At 42.6% G+C, this 19,001-nt stretch overlaps 1 protein-coding gene across 2 annotated transcripts in view; it reads left to right on the plus strand.

Annotated features, from left to right (window-relative positions):
• Window positions 1–8,064: 8,064 nt before the first annotated feature.
• PPP4R4 (protein phosphatase 4 regulatory subunit 4) overlaps window positions 8,065–19,001 on the plus strand; it is a 77,676-nt gene continuing 66,739 nt past the window's right edge. The window contains exons 1-2 of one of the 2 annotated variants that reach the window (XM_083435214.1): window positions 8,065–9,892; window positions 10,853–10,926. In XM_083435214.1, the coding sequence (XP_083291340.1) occupies window positions 9,773–9,892; window positions 10,853–10,926 (194 nt within the window). In that variant the 5' untranslated portion in view covers window positions 8,065–9,772. The remainder of the gene's footprint in view (window positions 9,893–10,852; window positions 10,927–19,001) is intronic. The other variant, XM_083435213.1, reaches the window with a different exon arrangement.

Here is a 19,001-nt window from a genome sequence, read left to right on the forward strand (position 1 = left end):
AGCCAGGTATTTTTGGGACTCCCCCAAGCAGGACATGAATGCAACAGCAGTCTCCCCCATCAGTAGCCTTGGACAGATGTGAATGTGAAGATGCATTTCCTGGAATTCTCTTTTCTGCCCAGCTGTTATGGGAGCAGCCCCATCTTCCGCTGCATCCAGTAACCTTAAAATAGTCCTCACCACACTGATAGAATTAGGGAACAGGGAGTGCAGAACTCCTCTGGAGTGCTGTGCACTTATATCATTTCCCTTTAAGTGTCTGCTGTTCTGACCCAGCAAGGCTGTTAATGTTCTTAATACAATGGCTGTATGGATTTGAATGTCACTTCAAGCTTCACCTAAGAAAGAACCATGTTATTTTCTCTTACTTTTCCTATTGTTCTCCTCCTCTTGCCCTCCCCGCACCTCCGGTGTTTTTCACTGAGAGAAGGGGCATGTGGAGAGTAACATGATGAGCGGGGTGGGGTGGGGTGTTCCAAGTAGCTAAAGTGCACTGCCAGAAGACACAGCATGTTATTTTCTCCTGTGCGATGGAGAGCATTTTGCAGGTTGATCTTGGCAAAAAGAATATGTACGGCTTAAATTATACACCAGAAACAATGGAGAGTTTTTGAGTTAAGCATGAAGACAGACAGATGGCCGGAACAGCTTCTCTTATACTATGACACATAGGCAGAGACAGCAAACAGGAGATTTCTGGATGGGAAAGGATGGGGCCAGACTGTGAAATGCAATTATTGCAATAATTAGTATGATTTCATCTCTCTAAGACTATCTCCGGTTGCTTCTCAGTCATCGGGGTGCTTGAAAAATATTCCTTGATGCATCCGTATTAGTAGAGAGGCTGAAAAGCAGCACCTTGAAACCATTTTCTGTCCTAGTAAATCATTACTATACATTACCTCAGAGGCACAGGCATAAGGAGATTGAACCACTCTGCCAACTCTTTAGGCTTTGAGGAGGACTGTTCAGGTGGCTTCTGCAACTGTGCCTTTAACAGACGCTTGATCTGCAGGGATTGTGCTTTTCAGAGCAGGAGAAAGATTTTATCATCTGCTAATAGCTACAGATCAAGCTGCTGTTACAGTAGGGTAGCCATGTGTCCAACTTTACAGCCCTCTATTTCAAGGGAGGTCAAGAAGGCCCTATTGAAGGGCTCTCTGGTCCTAGGTAAAGGTAAAGGGACCCCTGACCATTAGGTCCAGTTGTGACCGACTCTGGGGTTGCGGTGCTCATCTTGCTTTATTGGCTGAGGGAGCCGGTGTACAGCTTCCGGGTCATGTGACCAGCATGACAAAGCCGCTTCAGGTGAACCAGAGCAGCGCACAGAAACGCCGTTTACCTTCCCGCCAGAGTGGTACCTATTTATCTACTTGCACTTTGAGGTGCTTTCGAACTGCTAGGTTGGCAGGAGCTGGGACCAAGCAACAGGAGCTCATCCCATCGCGGGGATTCGAACCGCTGACCTTCTGATCGGCAAGCCCTAGGATCTGTGGTAGTCCAGTTTAAAAATAAAAAAACTAGAGAAAGAGGAGCAGGGGATTTGAAGATGCCCATCAGCAATTACCATCCGGATAGGAGACTGAGCAGGCACACAAGCCACTATCTTCTCAGTTATGGTGAGATGTGTTTCTAGTAATTATTATAGTAATTATTTATAAATGTGCATCTATAAATATAACTTAGACTATGCAAGGTTTACGTTAATTTTTTTGGCCGCCTTTTTGTGTGATGCATTCCCTCCCCCCCCCCCTTTTGGCAACACATAAGTTGTCCTATCTTACTGGCACAGCTGCAGAAGCCATTGGAAAAATTGTGAACCCTATTAAAATCTATCATGACAAAGAACTGACGACCCCAATTTATTATTTGTTTGTTTTGCAAACTGGCACCTTGCCTGGCAGCTCCTCAAAGTGGATGGCTCAAGTCCAGTAAAAATGAAAAAATGCGGAATTAAACTCAACATAAAAAAGACTTTGATCTACAATATGTTTACTGACACTTCTAAATAACTCTAATAGCATTGTGAAACAGGGCTTGTCCTTCAGAAGCCATGCTTGCCCTCCTTCAGCAAGGTTCATTATATGCTTGGCAACTTTTTAAAAAAAAACAATAAATTCCACCAGTTTTCGCAGGAAAAATGTTAAGCTAACCAGCCTATAATCTCCAGGATCCCCCCGCATCCTTTTTGAAATACTGGCGTTAAATTGGCTTCTTTACAATTCTTCAGGAATGGAGGCTGATCTGAAGGACAAGTTATGTGTTTCCGTTAGAAGATCAGCAATTTCACATTTGACTCCTTCCTCCTTGAAGCATTATGCCTTCACATTGACAGAATTACATATCATGCCAGTTCTTTAAAGTACAATTCACTTTAAAGAATTTGAAAGTTGTAACACTTGAAGTTCCCAGTCTTCCCTACCAGCTGCACAAACATTGTTACATAAAAAGAATTCAGGGCCTTAATGAATTAAACAATTTTTTTTGTCAAGCCTCTTCTTTGCAACTTAACTGGAAAACGGTTTCTACCTATAATTTTTCAATGCTACTACAATCACCTTATGAGGAAATCCCTTCCACAGAAATTGCTTGTGTCAATTGATTTTGAACCTCAAGGAGACATTTTCTTTTGAGAGACTGGCTCACATTTTTATTTATTTATTTAGTGGTTTTATGTAATGTGATCTTGTGCCACCTTGTTAACAGAACATCAAGGTTTTATGATAATGATTATGTTTGTGTTTCTTAAATATTCATTGTGTTTTGTAAGCCTCCTTGATTTCAGCTTAGAAGACACGGTTGAAATTTAGAGAGCAAATGATGAATAAAAATGAGGACCTTTTTGAAAGGCGTATATAAAGCCTTAAGGGCTTCAGTGAAGCAAAAAAAAAAAAAAATCACAATAGTCCAGAATTTAAGTGCCATACTATTATAACTTCTGTCTGAGCCATAATGCCTGCCTTCAAGTTATCAAAACGTGTTCATGATTGTCTCCGACTCAATATCAACTAAACAACCAATATCAAGGTTCTTGAGTCACAAACCAGATCCAGGCGCACTTGGAGGAAACTGATTTTCTAAATCCATTACAGTTGGGGTTTAGACCTGGTTGTGGTAGAGGAACTAACTGCATTCATAGAACCTTAGAGCTGGAAGGGACCCAAGGGTCATCTAGTCCAACTCAATGCAATGCAGTCCAACTCAATGCAATCTCAGCTAAAGCATCCATGACAGATGACCATACAATCTCTGCTTAAAAACCTCTAAGGAAGGATAGTCCACCACCTCTCGAGGGAGTCTGTTCCACTGCCAAACAGCTCTTACTTTCAGAAAGTTTTTCAAATGTTTAGTTGGAATCTCCTTTCTCGCAACTTGAAGCCGAGGCCTACCCTCCAGAGCAGGAGAAAACAATCATGTTCCCTCTTCCATGTGACAGCCCTTAAAATATTTAAAGATGGCATTGATTGCTCAGTATGATGACCTCTGTCAGGACAGAAACAGGGAAAATGTGTCCCTGTTCATTTTCCTTGACTTTTCAGCAGCTTTTGATATTATCAATGGTGGTATCCTTATCTGCTCCACCTGGGCTGTGCAGAAGAGTTTCCCAGGTGATTTGCAAACTTCCAGATCGATGCATATAAACTTCCACCCACCAGGTGCAGTTGGTTAAATGTGTTGGCCCTACCTGGTGCTAAGTTCTTATAATATTGGCATAGCTTCTTCTGAATAATAGTAGTAGTGATAGGGAATAGTAGTCCTGTTCAGTCCTAGTTCCTGTCCCCTTATGTGATTAACAATTGTGTGAAGCATGGGAGTCTGTAGGAGTTTTTCTGGAGGAGAAGGCTGACCAATTAAAACACTGAAGGGGAAAGGCAAGCCAGTTTCTCACTATATAAAAAGAATGGAAAGAATAGTGCACATACAAATTTGTCTTATACCTTAGGTTCTAGAACTGCTAGAGATCCTTAAATTATCGTTCATCCAGAGGTGGGTGAGATTGGTGAGGACTCCCCCTACCCCATGGATGCCCATGGTATGAAGGGCAGAATGAAGCATAAATAGAGTTAAATAGAGTTCTGCATCCAGTGGGAGTTGATGCATGTAGAGCAGACTTAGCTCTATAGACATGCACCCACAAAACACTTGGATTGTAGGGGAATTACACATTGCTGGGAACTGCAGCTGGACAGAGTGCTGCTGCACTCATTTCCAGCTTGCTTGCAGGTTTCCCATAGGAGGTCTACATGGCCTGATCCAGGAGGGTCATCATGTTTATTTATTCAATGCATTTATATCCCACTTTTCTCCCAAATTAGGACTCGTAGAGCCAATGGGGATGTGGGTGTCAAGGGTGCTGCCTTGCTCTCTCTTGCACAAACTGTGACAACTGACAAAGGCTACATTGTCTTCTGAATGTGGTGTAGCCTTTCTTCATAGGACTGGAGTCCTGCTTGCCCTTGGGATATGAAGGTCTCTGTAGCCAAAACACATACAGATACTGTGAGCAAACCATTCAGTAGAGCCCATGTGTTTTTGGTAAAGGAAAAAAGAGATGGTACTTTTGAGGCTTTTCCTACATTAGTAAAACAAACTGTTTTCACTAGGTGAAATTCCTACTTTAAATATGTTGTCATTTTAAGTGTTGGTTTCTTTCTCCTTTTCTTGATGAAACATTTGTGCCTTTAAAAGCTGCACAACTGCTAGAACTTCAACAGACTAGACCTCATTACTGTTTTCAATCTACAGAAAAAACTGCCCTAGCTGAATTACTACATATTGGGCAGTTGCTAAATGCACAATGCACCTATCTGGATAACAGGTAGCAATCACTGCTGTCATTTTAACCTCCTCATATATATGGCAAGAGAGAGGGTGGGGGAAGTGAAATATCTGCACGTATAAAAATTCCTAGAATAGAGATGCCAAACTGCCAATACACACAAGCCCTGATAAAAATAAGAACATTACTTAACACAGCTTCCAGTTTGTTGCTAAGAAACTACTGCTTCATAGTTTCATTATTTTCATTTGCAGAAACATTACTGGTTGTTCTCTTGCATCTTAGTGTCTGCTTAGTATAAAAAGTATAATTAGAATGTGCATGAAGTCAAATAATATTTCACATAATTTGATTTCCCCCCGCCTCAAGTCTTGTGGGGTTGGTCGGTCTACCATTTCCTGTTAGTGTAGTGAGTTATCCAGCATAACATGGAGGAAAAGGAAGAGTTACAGGAGTCTAGAGAGGCAATGCACTAGCAGCAAAGCATTTTGAGCGCAAGAGCGTCTACTGAAATCATTTTTCAGTACGGCTTTCAGCAACAGCAGAGTAATTTGGGGCTTGTAGCCTTGGGGTGTAACCCTAAATCCATCTGTATAAATGGAGGTATCTCCTGTAATCAATGCTGTTCCGTTTGTACAATAGCACTCAGGCCTTTCCATACTGTGAGTGAAAGCATGCCCCTCCTTCGTTTCAAACCTTGCTCGCCTGCTGTTCCCAAATGCTCATCTCCGGTGCCATACGCTTGCTATCCATGACCAACTGTGCCTGTTTTCTGCTACCTGTCCCTGATAAATTAACTGTCCCTGTTTGTTCCTCTTTATTTCTGCCTTTTCCTGAGATGCTTTCAAAACTCTGTTGGTAGGCCTGTGATGTAATGCTCTAGAGAGCTTTCAAGGAATTTATATATAAAACAATATGAAAGATTCCACAAAACTGCATGGCAGCGCTATGTAGGTGGGATAGATGTGCATGCAACTCAGCAGGGTGCAATAGAAATGCAGCCCTGTTTGGCACATGCAGTATTAAACGGAATGAAGTCACAACTCAAATAGAAAATGCCAGACAATAGGATGCAAGCCATGAAGATGTCAGGGCAGAATTGCACTGTTATCTATGTTCATGGAGAGTAATGGCCAGTGTCTGCATGTTCAGGGTGTATGTCATTTTAATCCTTTTAGCCTATCTGTGGTATAACCCTGTTTCTTTTCAACATTAAGTATATCTCAGATTATTATTCCTTACTTTTTAAAACGAAAGCTAAGAGTCCGGGGGCCCTGCTGCCATGGGGTATGGTACATGTGCACAAACCTGTGCTGTGTAGAGCAACAACAAATGCAATTCTTGCCTTTGAGCTGATGGCAACATTCTAGTCACACACAACTCAGAGGGTTCTGTACCCTCCTCACAGATCTCTCCATGGAAGAGGAAAACTTCCAGCCAGGCAAAACAAACATACAAAAAACAACTCGAGACTGCAGGGCTGGTGGGGGTGCATGGACTTGGGAGACTCTGTGCTTGCCAGACAGTGTGACCTGGAAGGCCACATCCAGCCCCAGGGCCTGAGGTCCCCCAGCCCACTGAGAACACAAAATTGAGGAAATTGGTTCTCCATATTTATTCCTAGCAACTCTTGGCAGAATTTTCCCCAGGGAATGTCAGTTCACTCTGCCCTTTGTAGGATCTGTAAGCTGAAAATCTAGTTCTGATTCTCCAGTGCTCTATGCTAACAGATTAATTGACATTTATTGGTTAAAAGTAACAGTTAATTGACTAATTAAATTGGCAGGCTCACCAATAAATATATAAAGTGCCAGTAAAAGTGTATTCAGTCTTCCATTACATCTTATTATTGAAAATAAATTTTGACATGCCTAATTAAGAAGCAACCACCCCCAGGCCCAACCTTAACATGAAACAGCATGAAAGGTTTGCCTTGGGTAGCACATTCCAAAGGGGTTGTCCCTCCTGTCTCTTTGCATATTCAGAGTCGCCTGATTCTTAAAAGTGACTTCTGAAGTATAAGCAGTGGAATAAGAAATTGCTTATGTCCCCACAGCAGTATGGGCAAGTTGCATAGACATCTAGGACTTGTTCCATCCTGCCTGGGGGTGCAGAAGTGAGGAAACACTACCACATTTAACTATTTCTCTACCATGAACCAAAGCAACTCTCAGTGTGCTTCCAGATAGGTCTTTATTGCCTTTTTTTTTTTTTTTTTACGTCCGTAATTTCCCAGGTATAGCTGAGATTCAGCTTTAAAAATAGCTCAAAAACTTCTTTTTTTGAGATTCTGCAAAAAAAGCTCCACAATCTTCAGTCTTTTGAAACATGGCAACCCTAACTGTTGTCAGTGACCAAAGATCAGCCTGCAAATGAAGCTCCCACCTGGATGTATGTGCCCATAAGGTGGCCTGTCTCATTACAGGGGCCAATGGGCCTGAGTTGATGCAAAAAACTAAAGATGAATTTCAATAGTGACAAATGTAAGTTTCTAAACTTAGACACAGATAACCACCTGAACAAATATAAGATGGGAGACACCTGGCTTGCTAGCAATAGATGTGAAAAGGATCTAGGAGTCTTGGTGGACCACAAGCTTAACCTAAGCCAACAGTGTGATGCCGCCTCAGCAAAAAAAAAAGAGGGGGAAGAAAAGAGCTAATGCTATTCTAGGCTGCATCATCAGAAGTGTAGTGTCCAGACTGAGGGAAGTAATAATACCACTCTATGCTGCCTTGCTGGGGTTTTTTGTTTGTTTGTTTTGGCATGAGAGGCCCAAGAGCATAAGGAGGCTCTGCTGAATCAGGCCAGTGGCCTATATTTTGATTACATATTTTGTTCTGTGAACTGCCCTGAGACCTCTGGGTATAGGGTGGTATATGAATTCAGTAAAGAAGAAGATCTGGTCTAGCCTCCTGTTCTCACAGCGCCCAACCAGACATCCCAATGGGAAGCAGGGCCAATACATTTTGGCACTTAAGGCAAACCATTGTGAGGCCTGTTGTACAGGTGGCATGGTGGTGTGTGCGTATTGCTGATAAAGGAGCAGATTTGGCTTTCACAGAGTGTGCTGCTGTAGCTGTGTCAGCAGGTGATGCGTTCTTTGGGGGCCAGGTCTGCTGCCCTTCCTGATCCTCGCCCCCCTGAGGCCATCACCTCACCTTGCCTTACAGGTGGGCCGGCCTTTGGTCCCTGAGCACGTGACCACCACCCCTCCTGAGGGGGAAGAGCGCAGCCAACCAACGGCCAGCAGCCGTGGATTAAAAAAGCCGTTTTATTCTTCATCACCTGAAGCGGGGCAAAGGGGTTGACAGTGAGCGTAGCAGGCGGCGGCGGCTAGTTTCCTCATGAGGCAGGCTCGTGTGGCAAACGGGAATGTCAAATTTACCTCATGGAGATGGGTGGGAAACAACAAATTAAGCCGAAACGGAGCCTTGCCCCGTCATACATAATATAATACTGTATATACGATGTGCCTGGACGGTCTTCCCGGGCGCGTTGCGATATTGGCGCGCTCGGGTCGGCCCTTTTTGCCCCTCCGGGGCCTCTGTAGCGGCTTCGTTGCCCTGGCGACGGGCTCGGCGCTGCCACACTGCCCGCGGAGGCGAAGGCGGCTCCGGCTCCCTTGCCCCTCGGGCTCCTCGAGTCGCGGGGGAGGGAGCGCGGCGCCTCTGGGAGCTGCAGGGCGAGGGAAAGCAGGCAGCCCGCCTGGGCCCATGAAGCCGCGTCCCTCGGAAGGGCCCTGAGTGGCCCAGCATCTCCCGGGGTTGGCATCTGGCCTTCCCGGCTTGGCGCTCTCTTGTCTCTCTCTCCGCTCGCGGAGCCCCATCCTGGCCCGTCACCAAGAGGAGGGCGGGGGAATCGCTGCGCTTCGGGGGCGGCGGGAAGGCAGGAGAGCCGCTCCTTTGGCGGGGGTGGGAACGCACCGCACTCTCGGGCTTATATATATGATAGAGTCGCTGCGTTTCCCTCCGTAAGCGCCCCACCCCCAAATCCATCTTTCCAGCCCTAAAAAAAAAAAGGGCTATAGATCTTGTCATTCGCCCACCTCCCCGTTCTGCCACCCAAACCACCCCGTCCCCGGGAAATCTTCTCCCCTGTTCTTGGAGCATCTAGGAAACGGCGCCTACCCTCCCTAACCAACCCTTCTTCTTGCGGGGGTGCAGGTCCCTCTAATCCGCACGCCCCCTAAATTCACAATATAAAATACAAACCGATAATCCCTTTGCACTCGTTCGGGGAAGAAGTTGTCGATTTCTCCTCCATTCCCCCCCCCCCCCACTGCAAAACCCTCTTCAGTGTTAGCTTTCAGGTGGGCACCTGCCCCCATCTGTCCTGGAGCAGGGGATCCGAAGATCTGCCTCCTTTCCTGGGCCAAAGAGGAGAAAAGTTGCAGCCTCAGATCCGCCTCCACCCCCCGCCCCCACGCCTTGCATTTCCACCCTTAGCGCCCCCACCAAAAAGAGAGAGGGAGAGAAAAGCAAGCAGGAGCGAAGTGAAAGGAGGGCGTGCGTATATGCGTATGTGTGGTGGAGGAGGTGGAGGAGGAGGAAGGGAGATGTTGGTGTCTCCTTCTCCCTGGAAACGGTGGAGGGACTGAGGCGAAAGTGAAGCAGCAGGAGTGAAAGTTTCCTTGCCGGAGCCTGGGCTGAGTGGCGAGTGATGCTCTTGGAGCAGCAACGGCGGCGGGCTGTGCTGGTGCCGCATTGTGTTTGCTGAGGCTCCTCCTGGGCGGTGGGGGCTCAGTAGCGTCCTACGAAGAGGAGGAGGAGGAGGAGGAAGCAGCAAGAGCAGCAGCAGCAGCAGCAGCAGAGCAGCCTCTACTCGCCCACCTCCACCAGTGCATCCTTTTAAGACGAGAAGAGGGTGTTTGTTGCCTGCTTGCTCTCTCCTCTCTCTCTCCCACCCTCTCTCCCTCTCTCTGGCCTCAGTGCAATGTGAAGCTTGCACACAACCCTGGTTTTGTCAAAGACTGGAGCTCCAACCTAGTACATGCATCCGATAATCATCTTCTCCTACAAAATGGATTTTAGCCAGAACAACCTATTTGGTTATATAGAAGATCTGCAGGAACTTACTATTATTGAAAGGCCAGTACGCAGGAGTCTAAAGGTATACCTCTGTCTCTCTCTCTCTCTCTATAAAACTGTACTTTTTAATCAAACTGCAGTTATTTCAGATTGGAATCTATTAAATAAATGGTGCTACTATCTGCTATATGCAGGCTCAGCTTGTTTTACAATGAAGAGATAGTTTGCACAGATAAGGGTATTAAATCATATCATCTGACAGTAGAATTATTTCAGAAATGGGGTTTTAAGTGTGAGGTGGGGGAAGAAATACTAGATATAAACTGCTTTAACTTGAAATAGGTTTTGTGATTATATAATTTGGGATCCTTTCCCATTCCTTTCTTTCAGGATGTAGTTTAATAAATGGTGTGTGGGGGGGGACTATTCCTGATTTTAAAAAAGTGCACTACCTAATTTTTGAAATGTTAACAGAGATTCTGAGTATTAAAAACCAAAGGCCTCAAAACCCTGGAACTGTTTATAGACTTCCAGGAGACTGTTCCAGAGAAAGTGAGTTAAAAATTACAGCCTGACATTCTGATTCAGAAACTGAGGAGGGGGACAGATATAGACCACATGTTTTGCATGCACAAAATCCTAGCTTCAGGTCTTACTGTCTCTAGTTAGCAGGGTCAGGAAAGACCCTTACCTAAGAGCTTGGAAAGCAGATGCTAGTTGGTATAGATCATATTGAGCTAAATGGATCAATGGTCTGACTCATACAAGACAGCTTCATAACCAATTAAGCAGGAGCACTTGAATTCATTTTCCATTGGCATCTTTTTAATTTCATGTACTCTGATTTAACTTATTTGTGTTTCGAGCTGTACAACATAATTAACAGCATCATCCTAGGCATAGTCACTCAGGAATAAGTCATAGTGATCTCAATGATTAAGTATATTTATGTACTGTAAACTTGGGGTGGAAGTAGTTGTTAACAGATTCAAGCATGGACTTGAGAGGTTAATTATGTTAATTTGTGTTTCACACTTGACAGACACCAGAAGAAATAGAGAGATTGACAGTTGATGAAGAACTCAATGATATTGAAAGGGCTGTATATCTACTCAGGTATTTCTTCAGATAACGTTGTAGAGGGTTTTTTAATGTTACTTTTTATCTAAATGTTTCCATCTCCATGCTTCATGGGGTTTTTTAAAGGGTTTTTTAATAAAAAAAATAGGCTTGGAATAACACCATGGAAGAAAGTTTAAAATGTGTGATGGTAGCATTTTATTTATTAAATTTGTATAAGGCCCTTCATGCATGTAGTAGCATGAAGAATCAATGGGCATGCACAGATGCTTAGCTACTTTCTATTAAGTTGGCTACTTTCTACTATGCTCCTTCCCTCTGATGAGTTGGGCTGCTATTGTTTTTCTTTTTGAGGGTCACCAAATTGTGTGGTGATATTAATAAGATTTCACATTGACTAACTCTATAGTACAACTTAATGTTTTAAAGGATTTGTTGTGTAGCACCTGAGAAATGCAGAGATGCAGATAACATTGACACAGTCATATCTGGTACCCTTCCCCACCCAGTCTCTTGAAATGCTTACTTAACCGATGTTTAACTGCCTTGAACATTAACTGTCCGAAACATGGGCTTCCTTTGACTTTTATGTAGATATCATCTTTGAAGGAGGTGCTGTTCTGAAAGATTTTCATTTAAACTTGCATTTTTATACAATGCTCACTAATTGAAGTGCCAGCTGTAAGCTTCCTTTCAGTTTGATCAGTTATTTTTAGAGTGCTCCAGAGCCATGTTTGTCTCAGTCTTTAAAATGTGCTCTGCTAATATAATCTATTTGTCACTTTTTAAGCCAGCATTTTTATCTGCCACTTATGCTTCTGATAATAGTTCCTATCTGGCAATAGCCATCATCTTGCTCTGTTTTTGTTTTTTTAAATTATCTCACTCACATGTGATTTGGAAGTACTTGCTTGAATTCACCATTTACCTTTTTCAGTGTTATCAATAGTATACTGTTCATGCAGATATTGGGTTCCATAGCTCTGGGTGACCTTTGCGTTGTTTGGAGACATAAAATAATTTTGTACATGGCTACTACCTCCACCTCATGAATATTGTTCCTCCAGTCTGCAAACCACCTCATATTTAATCACTTGCCTGGTCAACTTAGATGAAAAGGAATTGTATACAGGAAAGCGAATGGACAGACAGAGGTTGGATGGAACACTCCATTGCTGCTGCTCCAACCTCTCTTAGCAGGCTACAAACCTTTTAGGAGGCTAGTAACTTTGGGGGGCCTGTTTAAAAAGATATGGTAAATAATGAAAAATTGTTCTTGCACCATAGTTTGTTATTTTTCAAATGGGAGCCACATCTCCTTTTCTTGGGCAGCCAAAAGGAACTGACCTCCACACAATCCAATATCTCTGTGTCTTGACTGGGTAAGCAGAGATTGGACCATTGTCTGCTCACCAATCACTGTGGTAGAGGCCACTCTGGTGGCTGTCATTGGTGATTCTATGCCTACCCTTAGCGTTTGCACACTCTGATGTGCAAGGCAGATTTCTGCCACTTTTTGGCCTCACATGAATAGAACACGTTGCAAGCTGTCAGAGATGGGGAAAGAGAATAATGCAATTGTATTGGAAGGTTGCAGGCCTCAAATATTGTTTGAAACAAAAAAAGTCTCATTAAGATAAGATTTTATAATTGCTGATGTAGCTAGATAATTGCTAAGCTATATTTAACAGTTCTTAAGAGTTTAAGAGGATTCTTAACTGGTTTTGTATTCTTCTTGACCCCCCCCCCCCCACTTTACTATACAGTGGCCCAGTTCACCTGCCATAATATACTCTAGTTCATGGTTTGCTATGAATGCACTGAGCTGTTTCTCCGCTCTTTGATCACACTGGGGAGAAGCAAACTATGACCTCTAGTTTAGTGTTACAACAGTTACGTCTGATCCTGTTTTGTTCCAACAAACCTTGGTCCCTGTTTTGATTGTAACGTTAAGCCAAAGGTCATGGCTTGTTCCTTCCTGGCATGAGCTAGGAAGAGGGCGGGGCAAAACCAGAGCAATTTGCTTGCGCAAGTAAGCCATGGTTTATGGCTTATGGTATGAGAATTAGGTCAATTTGTAGTCTCGTGTTGGTGGGACACAAATTCTTTCGAGTGTTCCTTTCCTCTGGTTGAGGTATGTACATTTGGCTTTTAATTGTTTCCTTTTTGAGACACGTGGTGAAATAGTGTCGAGTGTCATCAGTGTAGCAACACTTAGCATGCTTTTCTTGTTTGGGTAGTCTAGTTGTTCCTTGGTGCATCCCCGTGCCCCCCCCCCCCCGACCAGTGATGCCAACCTCACCTAGTTTTTTCTGTACATTCAGTGGCACATAGAATACCTCTTCCTGATTGACCATACTTTTCAGAACAGGCTTTTCTGTAACAACTGCAACAAAATGGGTTGTGTTTCCCCCCCTATAAACTAGTTTTGTTTGTTTGCTTGTTGTTTTTTGTAATTCTATTTTCTTCCAGTTAGACATTTCTTGTCATATTTCTGGCTGAACATCACCAGCATGCTGTTGGCTTGACTGATATGTGTTCTTTCTTTATTTTTTTGCTGTATGATTCTCTCCTTGAATCTCTAGCATTATTACATAACTTTTGGACATTATTTCATTATGGGCTGGTTCACACTGTTCCCCAGAACACAGGCTCTACTTGTAGTAGGGTGCAAGAATGAGCTTTGGGCAGACATTTCCTCCTTGCCTCTGTCTTGCACATAGGCTTTTTAGAATCTTTTCTAGAATCAGAGAATTGTAGAGTTGCAAGGGACTGCAAGGCTCATCCAGTCCAATCCCTTGCAATGCAGAAATCTCAGCTAAAGCATCTATGGCAGACGACCATCCCACCTCTGCTTAAAAACCTCCAAGGAAGGAGAGCCCACAACCTCCTGAGGCTGTCTGTTCCACTGTCGAACAGCTCTTGCTGTCAAGAAAGTTTTTCCTTATGTTTAGTTGGAATATCTTTTCTTGTAATTTGAAGCCATTGGTCTGAGTCCTATCCTCCAGAGCAGGAGAAAATAAGCTTGCTCCACATATTGTTGTATGCATGTAGGTCCTGCCCATCTACCTATCCCCTTTTTGCAGCACATAGATGACAGGACTACTTTTGTAGAAATTTTTAGTTAATTGTAGTGTGCAAATCCGCAAATTGACCCAGGGTGAACAAGTTGCTGCCACTGTGTGCTGCATCAAACAGCAGAGCTTTCTTTCTTTCTTTCTTTCTTTCTTTGCCTTGCAAGTGAAGCCTGCCTTATTTGGACATTTGACCTCCAGACTTTGCTAGTTTCCATTTTATTTTGAAATCTGAAGATTTTTGTGTGAAATGTGTAAAAATGAGTGTGCTTTCTGAATCTAGATTGTAGGGGGGGAATGTGTTGAAGGTAACCTTTTAGAAAAAATATTTGACAAGTTGTGCCCAGACAACATGGGAATAATGAGGTCATTTGACTTGATTGGTCAACCCATGGAACTTTATATTACTCTGATTTCATGTTTTGTACTAGAGAAATAGGAAATAGCATTGACCTGTTCATCCCAGGATCCCATCTCTGACAAAGCCACTTACTTGGTCACCTGTCCCAAGTAAGAATTGCTCCAAGGGATCAGGAGTTCTTACACAGCCACCAATCAGCCTCATGGGTGTAGGCAGGGGGAGTCACCTGCCCCCCCCCCAAATCAATGCAAATCTTAGGTTCTGCCCCCCTAACAAAAGCCTGCCTCCCCAACAAAAATCCTGGCTACGCCCGTGGTCACCCCCTTCCCCTTGCACCAGGAAATACTTTTATTAGAAACAGCACAGAAAGCATGCACAAGGTATACAAAATGTACAAAGAGACATACTCAATTGACAGCCAAAATGTTAAGGGAAATTAATTTGAAATATCCAAATTGGCGGGTTGGATGGAAGAGAGAAAAATCTTATATGAAAATGAATCTGTAATAATAATAAAAAGCCAATTATTTCTAAAATACATTCCTGAGAGCATTGCAGACATTATTAATTATTTTACATTTTATTTATTAAATTTGTATACCGCCCTTCATCTGAAGTTCACAGGGCGGTTCACAACATAAAAACGCAAAATACATAGTTAAGCAAAAGGAAAAACAAACCAATAATACCCCTCTCTCAAACACATTTAAAAGGTCATTGAATGTTACTTAGCCAAAGAACTAGTTATAGAGAAATGTTTTCGCCTGGTGCCTAAAGATAGGTAATGAACTTGCCCTGGGGTATTTCAATTGGAATACGTTTTGCCCTATTCTTTTTGTGCCAAAATTTGGCAATCTTTTCCTAGTTTGCCCCAAAAGAAAGCATTGTGCTTATGTGTCCTGCCTTTGCAGTTTATTTGCACATGATCAACACATACCAAATTTTCTTGCAAGTTAAGGTGACTTCTGATTTTCCCATTTTTGTCTAGCATTTTGCTTGTGCTGCTTACTCCTTGCAGTTTCTCCTAGTTCATACTTACAGCTTACTACTATCCTTTTTGCCTTTTTTCTTTAACCGATCAAAATATGGTCATAATAGTAGCTATACAGTGGTACCTCTGGTTAAGAACTTAATTTGTTCTGGAGGTCCATTCTAAACCTGAAACTGTTCTTAACCTGAGGTACCACTTTAGCTAATGGGGCCTCCCACTGCCACCACACGATTTCTGTTCTCATCCTGAAGCAAAGTTCTTAACCTGAAGTACTATTTCTGGGTTAGTGGAGTCTGTAACTGAAGCGTCTGTAACTTGAAGTGTCTGTAACCCGAGGTACCACTGTATATACTCAAAATGTTCTCACATACTCTTGTCATCCTTTCATCAACTCTGTGGGGTAGATCAGTATTATTATCTCCATGCATAATACTAGGGATAGGAATGGGGACTGAAACGGAGATAATATTGGCAACTGAGGTGAGATTTGAATGTGGAACTTTCTGATTCATTGCTTAGTCACTGTGCTATACAAGTGCTGTACTTCATTTTAGGCTTTATTATCCGCCTCTGAAAAGCAGTTCAACATGCAATTGCATTCAGCCCTTATGATTACTAATGTTACAATGATGTGAGCATGTGGTAAGGTAACATTCTAAATATCATCCCCCCCGCCCCAGTATAGAAGTTCTTATAAGGAAAAGTACACAGACTATGATATTTTCCTGTTGTTCTTGAATTTGACTTCCATTGCTTTTGCTTTGTTATCCTGTTCCATATGTATTTGGAAAAGCCACTTTAGCCTCTCAGACCACCTAATTAGAACGTAAGCTCTAATAGGTCTTGCCTCTTGGGGCTTAGCTTCTGACTTGGGAGAGCCTCAGGTCATTACTTTTTGATGCTCAATACTCCTCCGCCTCCTTTATTGCATTCTCCCCTCCCCTTTAAAACCAAGGCCTTACACTTTCAAAGAATAACATAACCAATGGGTTATGCCTCCTGGGGTATTACGTATTCTTATTAAAGATTGGGGGAGAAACTGTTTGCTGCTCATTATCCTTGTGAGGAGTCATTAGAGCTGCCACTCATGGTAAAAATGAAGAAGAATCTTAACGTGCCCATTTATCTAGTCATACATTTTATTGCCTAGGATCATACCATTCATCTGATGTACCAAATGGTCCAAATATGTAAGCCAAATTTCTTCTCTCGACCCTTCAGTGAGGAAGGATCTTGTTCCTCATGCACTTTGAGGCTTTAGTTTGATGAGAAAATGTGATCATCTGAGGGAAGCGGATGGGGGTGGGGATCTTGGCAAGGGAAGCCTTGTTACTCTTTCACAAAGGTAGCTTTCATGAATGGTTGTGCGTAACAGTGCTGTCAGGGTTTCTACAGCTATTACAGAGTATTCATCAAAGCTGGAAAAGTATTACGTACAGTGGTACCTTAGGTTAAGTACTTAATTCGTTCCAGAGGTCCATTCTTAACCTGAAACTGTTCTTAACCTGAAGCACCACTTTAGCTAATGGGGCCTCCTGCTGCCGCCGTGCCACCGGAGCACAATTTCTGTTCTCATCCTGAAGCAAAGTTCTTAACCTGAAGCACTATTTCTGGGTTAGCGGAGTCTGTAACCTGAAGCGTCTGTAACCTGAAGCATATGTAACCTGAGGTACCACTGTACAAGGGAAAGGATCCAGGAGAGGGGCACAAATGGAAAACAGGGACCAACTATTCCTGATAGCCAGCCTAGTTGCCCCAGAGTAAGACAATGGACAGAGGGTGCCTTTCCTCTTCAAGAGGTGGCATTCAAACATGTCCAATCTTGATGCTGAACCAATTGTGTTGAATGTAGAAGCACATTATAGATATGGCTTTGCATGGCATTTGGAAATGCATTTATGGCAGAAATAGCACATGTGTTGCAAAATACCCACTGCAGCACTTCTGGAAGTTTGTAACGCTGGCTGTCGAGCTGACAATATTTGTGTCCCTTAGGTCACCTACTCACAGATTCTACCAGATCCTGAGTTTGTAATAAGTCAGGGACAGCCTTTCATTTTAAAGACCCATGATATTTTATGTTTGTTGTAATTGTAACTTTTTGCACTGAAGATAAATTAATTATTGCTTCAGAACAAATACACTTGAACCAGAGAAGGGGGAGGAGAGAGTGAAGGACCCATATGGATGCCATGTACACAATACTGAAAGTATTAGTTATGCTGTCATGCAGGCATGCAGATGAAATAGTTAGCTCTGGGAGGAAGAGCAGAGAGAATGTTGCTCGTACTGATGCAGCCGAGCTTTTGGATCAGGAAGCGTTGCACTGATATCAAGCAATGGATGAGTCACTGGCTCAGCGTTGCTTGTCCTGAAATTCCACTGATAATTGTAAACAGTAAAATCCTTCCTATTGTTTTCATTAAGTATCTGTTTCAAGATTATGGTGTGCAGTGAGATGTTGCTACTTCTTCCAGTTTAAGTAGTAGTGGGGTGTGTGTGTGTACATGCACACAAATGCACACATGGGACCTACAGCAAAATATTGCATTGTAAAGTGCTTGTGTTCAGGATGCCAGCCAGCCATTTTGGCTACATGAGGCTTGATACTTGGCGAATGAGTTCATTATCATTGTGTGTGGGATGCTTATGTATATATATTTGTATTTTGGACCACGAGAAGAAAAAACAAGTAGGGGAAATAATATATGGATAGATAAGAATAGAAAATTATTCTGCATGTTGAGTATATCGTTTTTATATAGGTTTATTCTTATCTCCTTTTATTTGTGATTCACAGGTTGAAAACAGTTTTAGCAGCACATTAAGTACCCTTTTAATGTCACCCTCACTTGTGATGTGCTTAATTATTTTTTAAAAAAACATTTCGTTTAACATGTCTCTACTAGTAGTCAAACTATTTTTTTTTTTTTTTGCATATAATGTAAATTTAATAGATTTTATGGTGGTCAGGGCAGTACTTCCTTATTCTCCTTATTCTCCTGATATCTCTAAAATTTAAGATGCTGGGGGATAGCAATGAATGATAGGAAAAGCAGAACTCTGCTAGTACCTTTGGTTTTTGTATACCGTTGGACTGATCCACCAAGAGTATTATATTTTCTTTTTTCATATATTTTTGAGTGTGCAGTTCAGCTCTTGGGCATTCCTTAATGCTCATCCTTAACTGTTACACTGTAGATGTTTTTGTACTGTGATTTTCTTTTCCAGCTGTGGAAGGATGTTAATTCTCTTACTGGAAGTTTTACCAGCTGAGCCCTGTCCCTGTGTGTGTCATTAAGATACGCATAAAGAAATAAAACACAGCAATCTTAATTTTGGAAAATGGTGAATTACAATAAAATGCAGTAAAACTGACAGTTAAGTTAGTAGGTGAAACAATTTTGTTGGCTGAGCTCAGAATACTGGAATTTTAGTGTATGAAAGTGATGAGAGGCCCCGATCCAGAGAAAATTAGTTACAGCAAGAGTTCCACTGAAATCAAGGAAATGTTGGTAGCAACTCACTTAAGTCTCCCTGATTTCAACATCATTCTAGATTCAGGTAGGTAGCCATGTTGGTCTGACGCAGTCGAAATAAATTAAATTAAAAAATTGTCCAGTAGCACCTTAGAGACCAACTAAGTTTGTTCTGGGTATAAGCTTTTGTGTGTATGCTTCTTCAG

Source organism: Podarcis tiliguerta, assembly GCF_965153285.1.
Source record: "Podarcis tiliguerta genome assembly, chromosome: 1".
NCBI classification, from domain to species: Eukaryota; Metazoa; Chordata; class Lepidosauria; order Squamata; family Lacertidae; genus Podarcis; species Podarcis tiliguerta.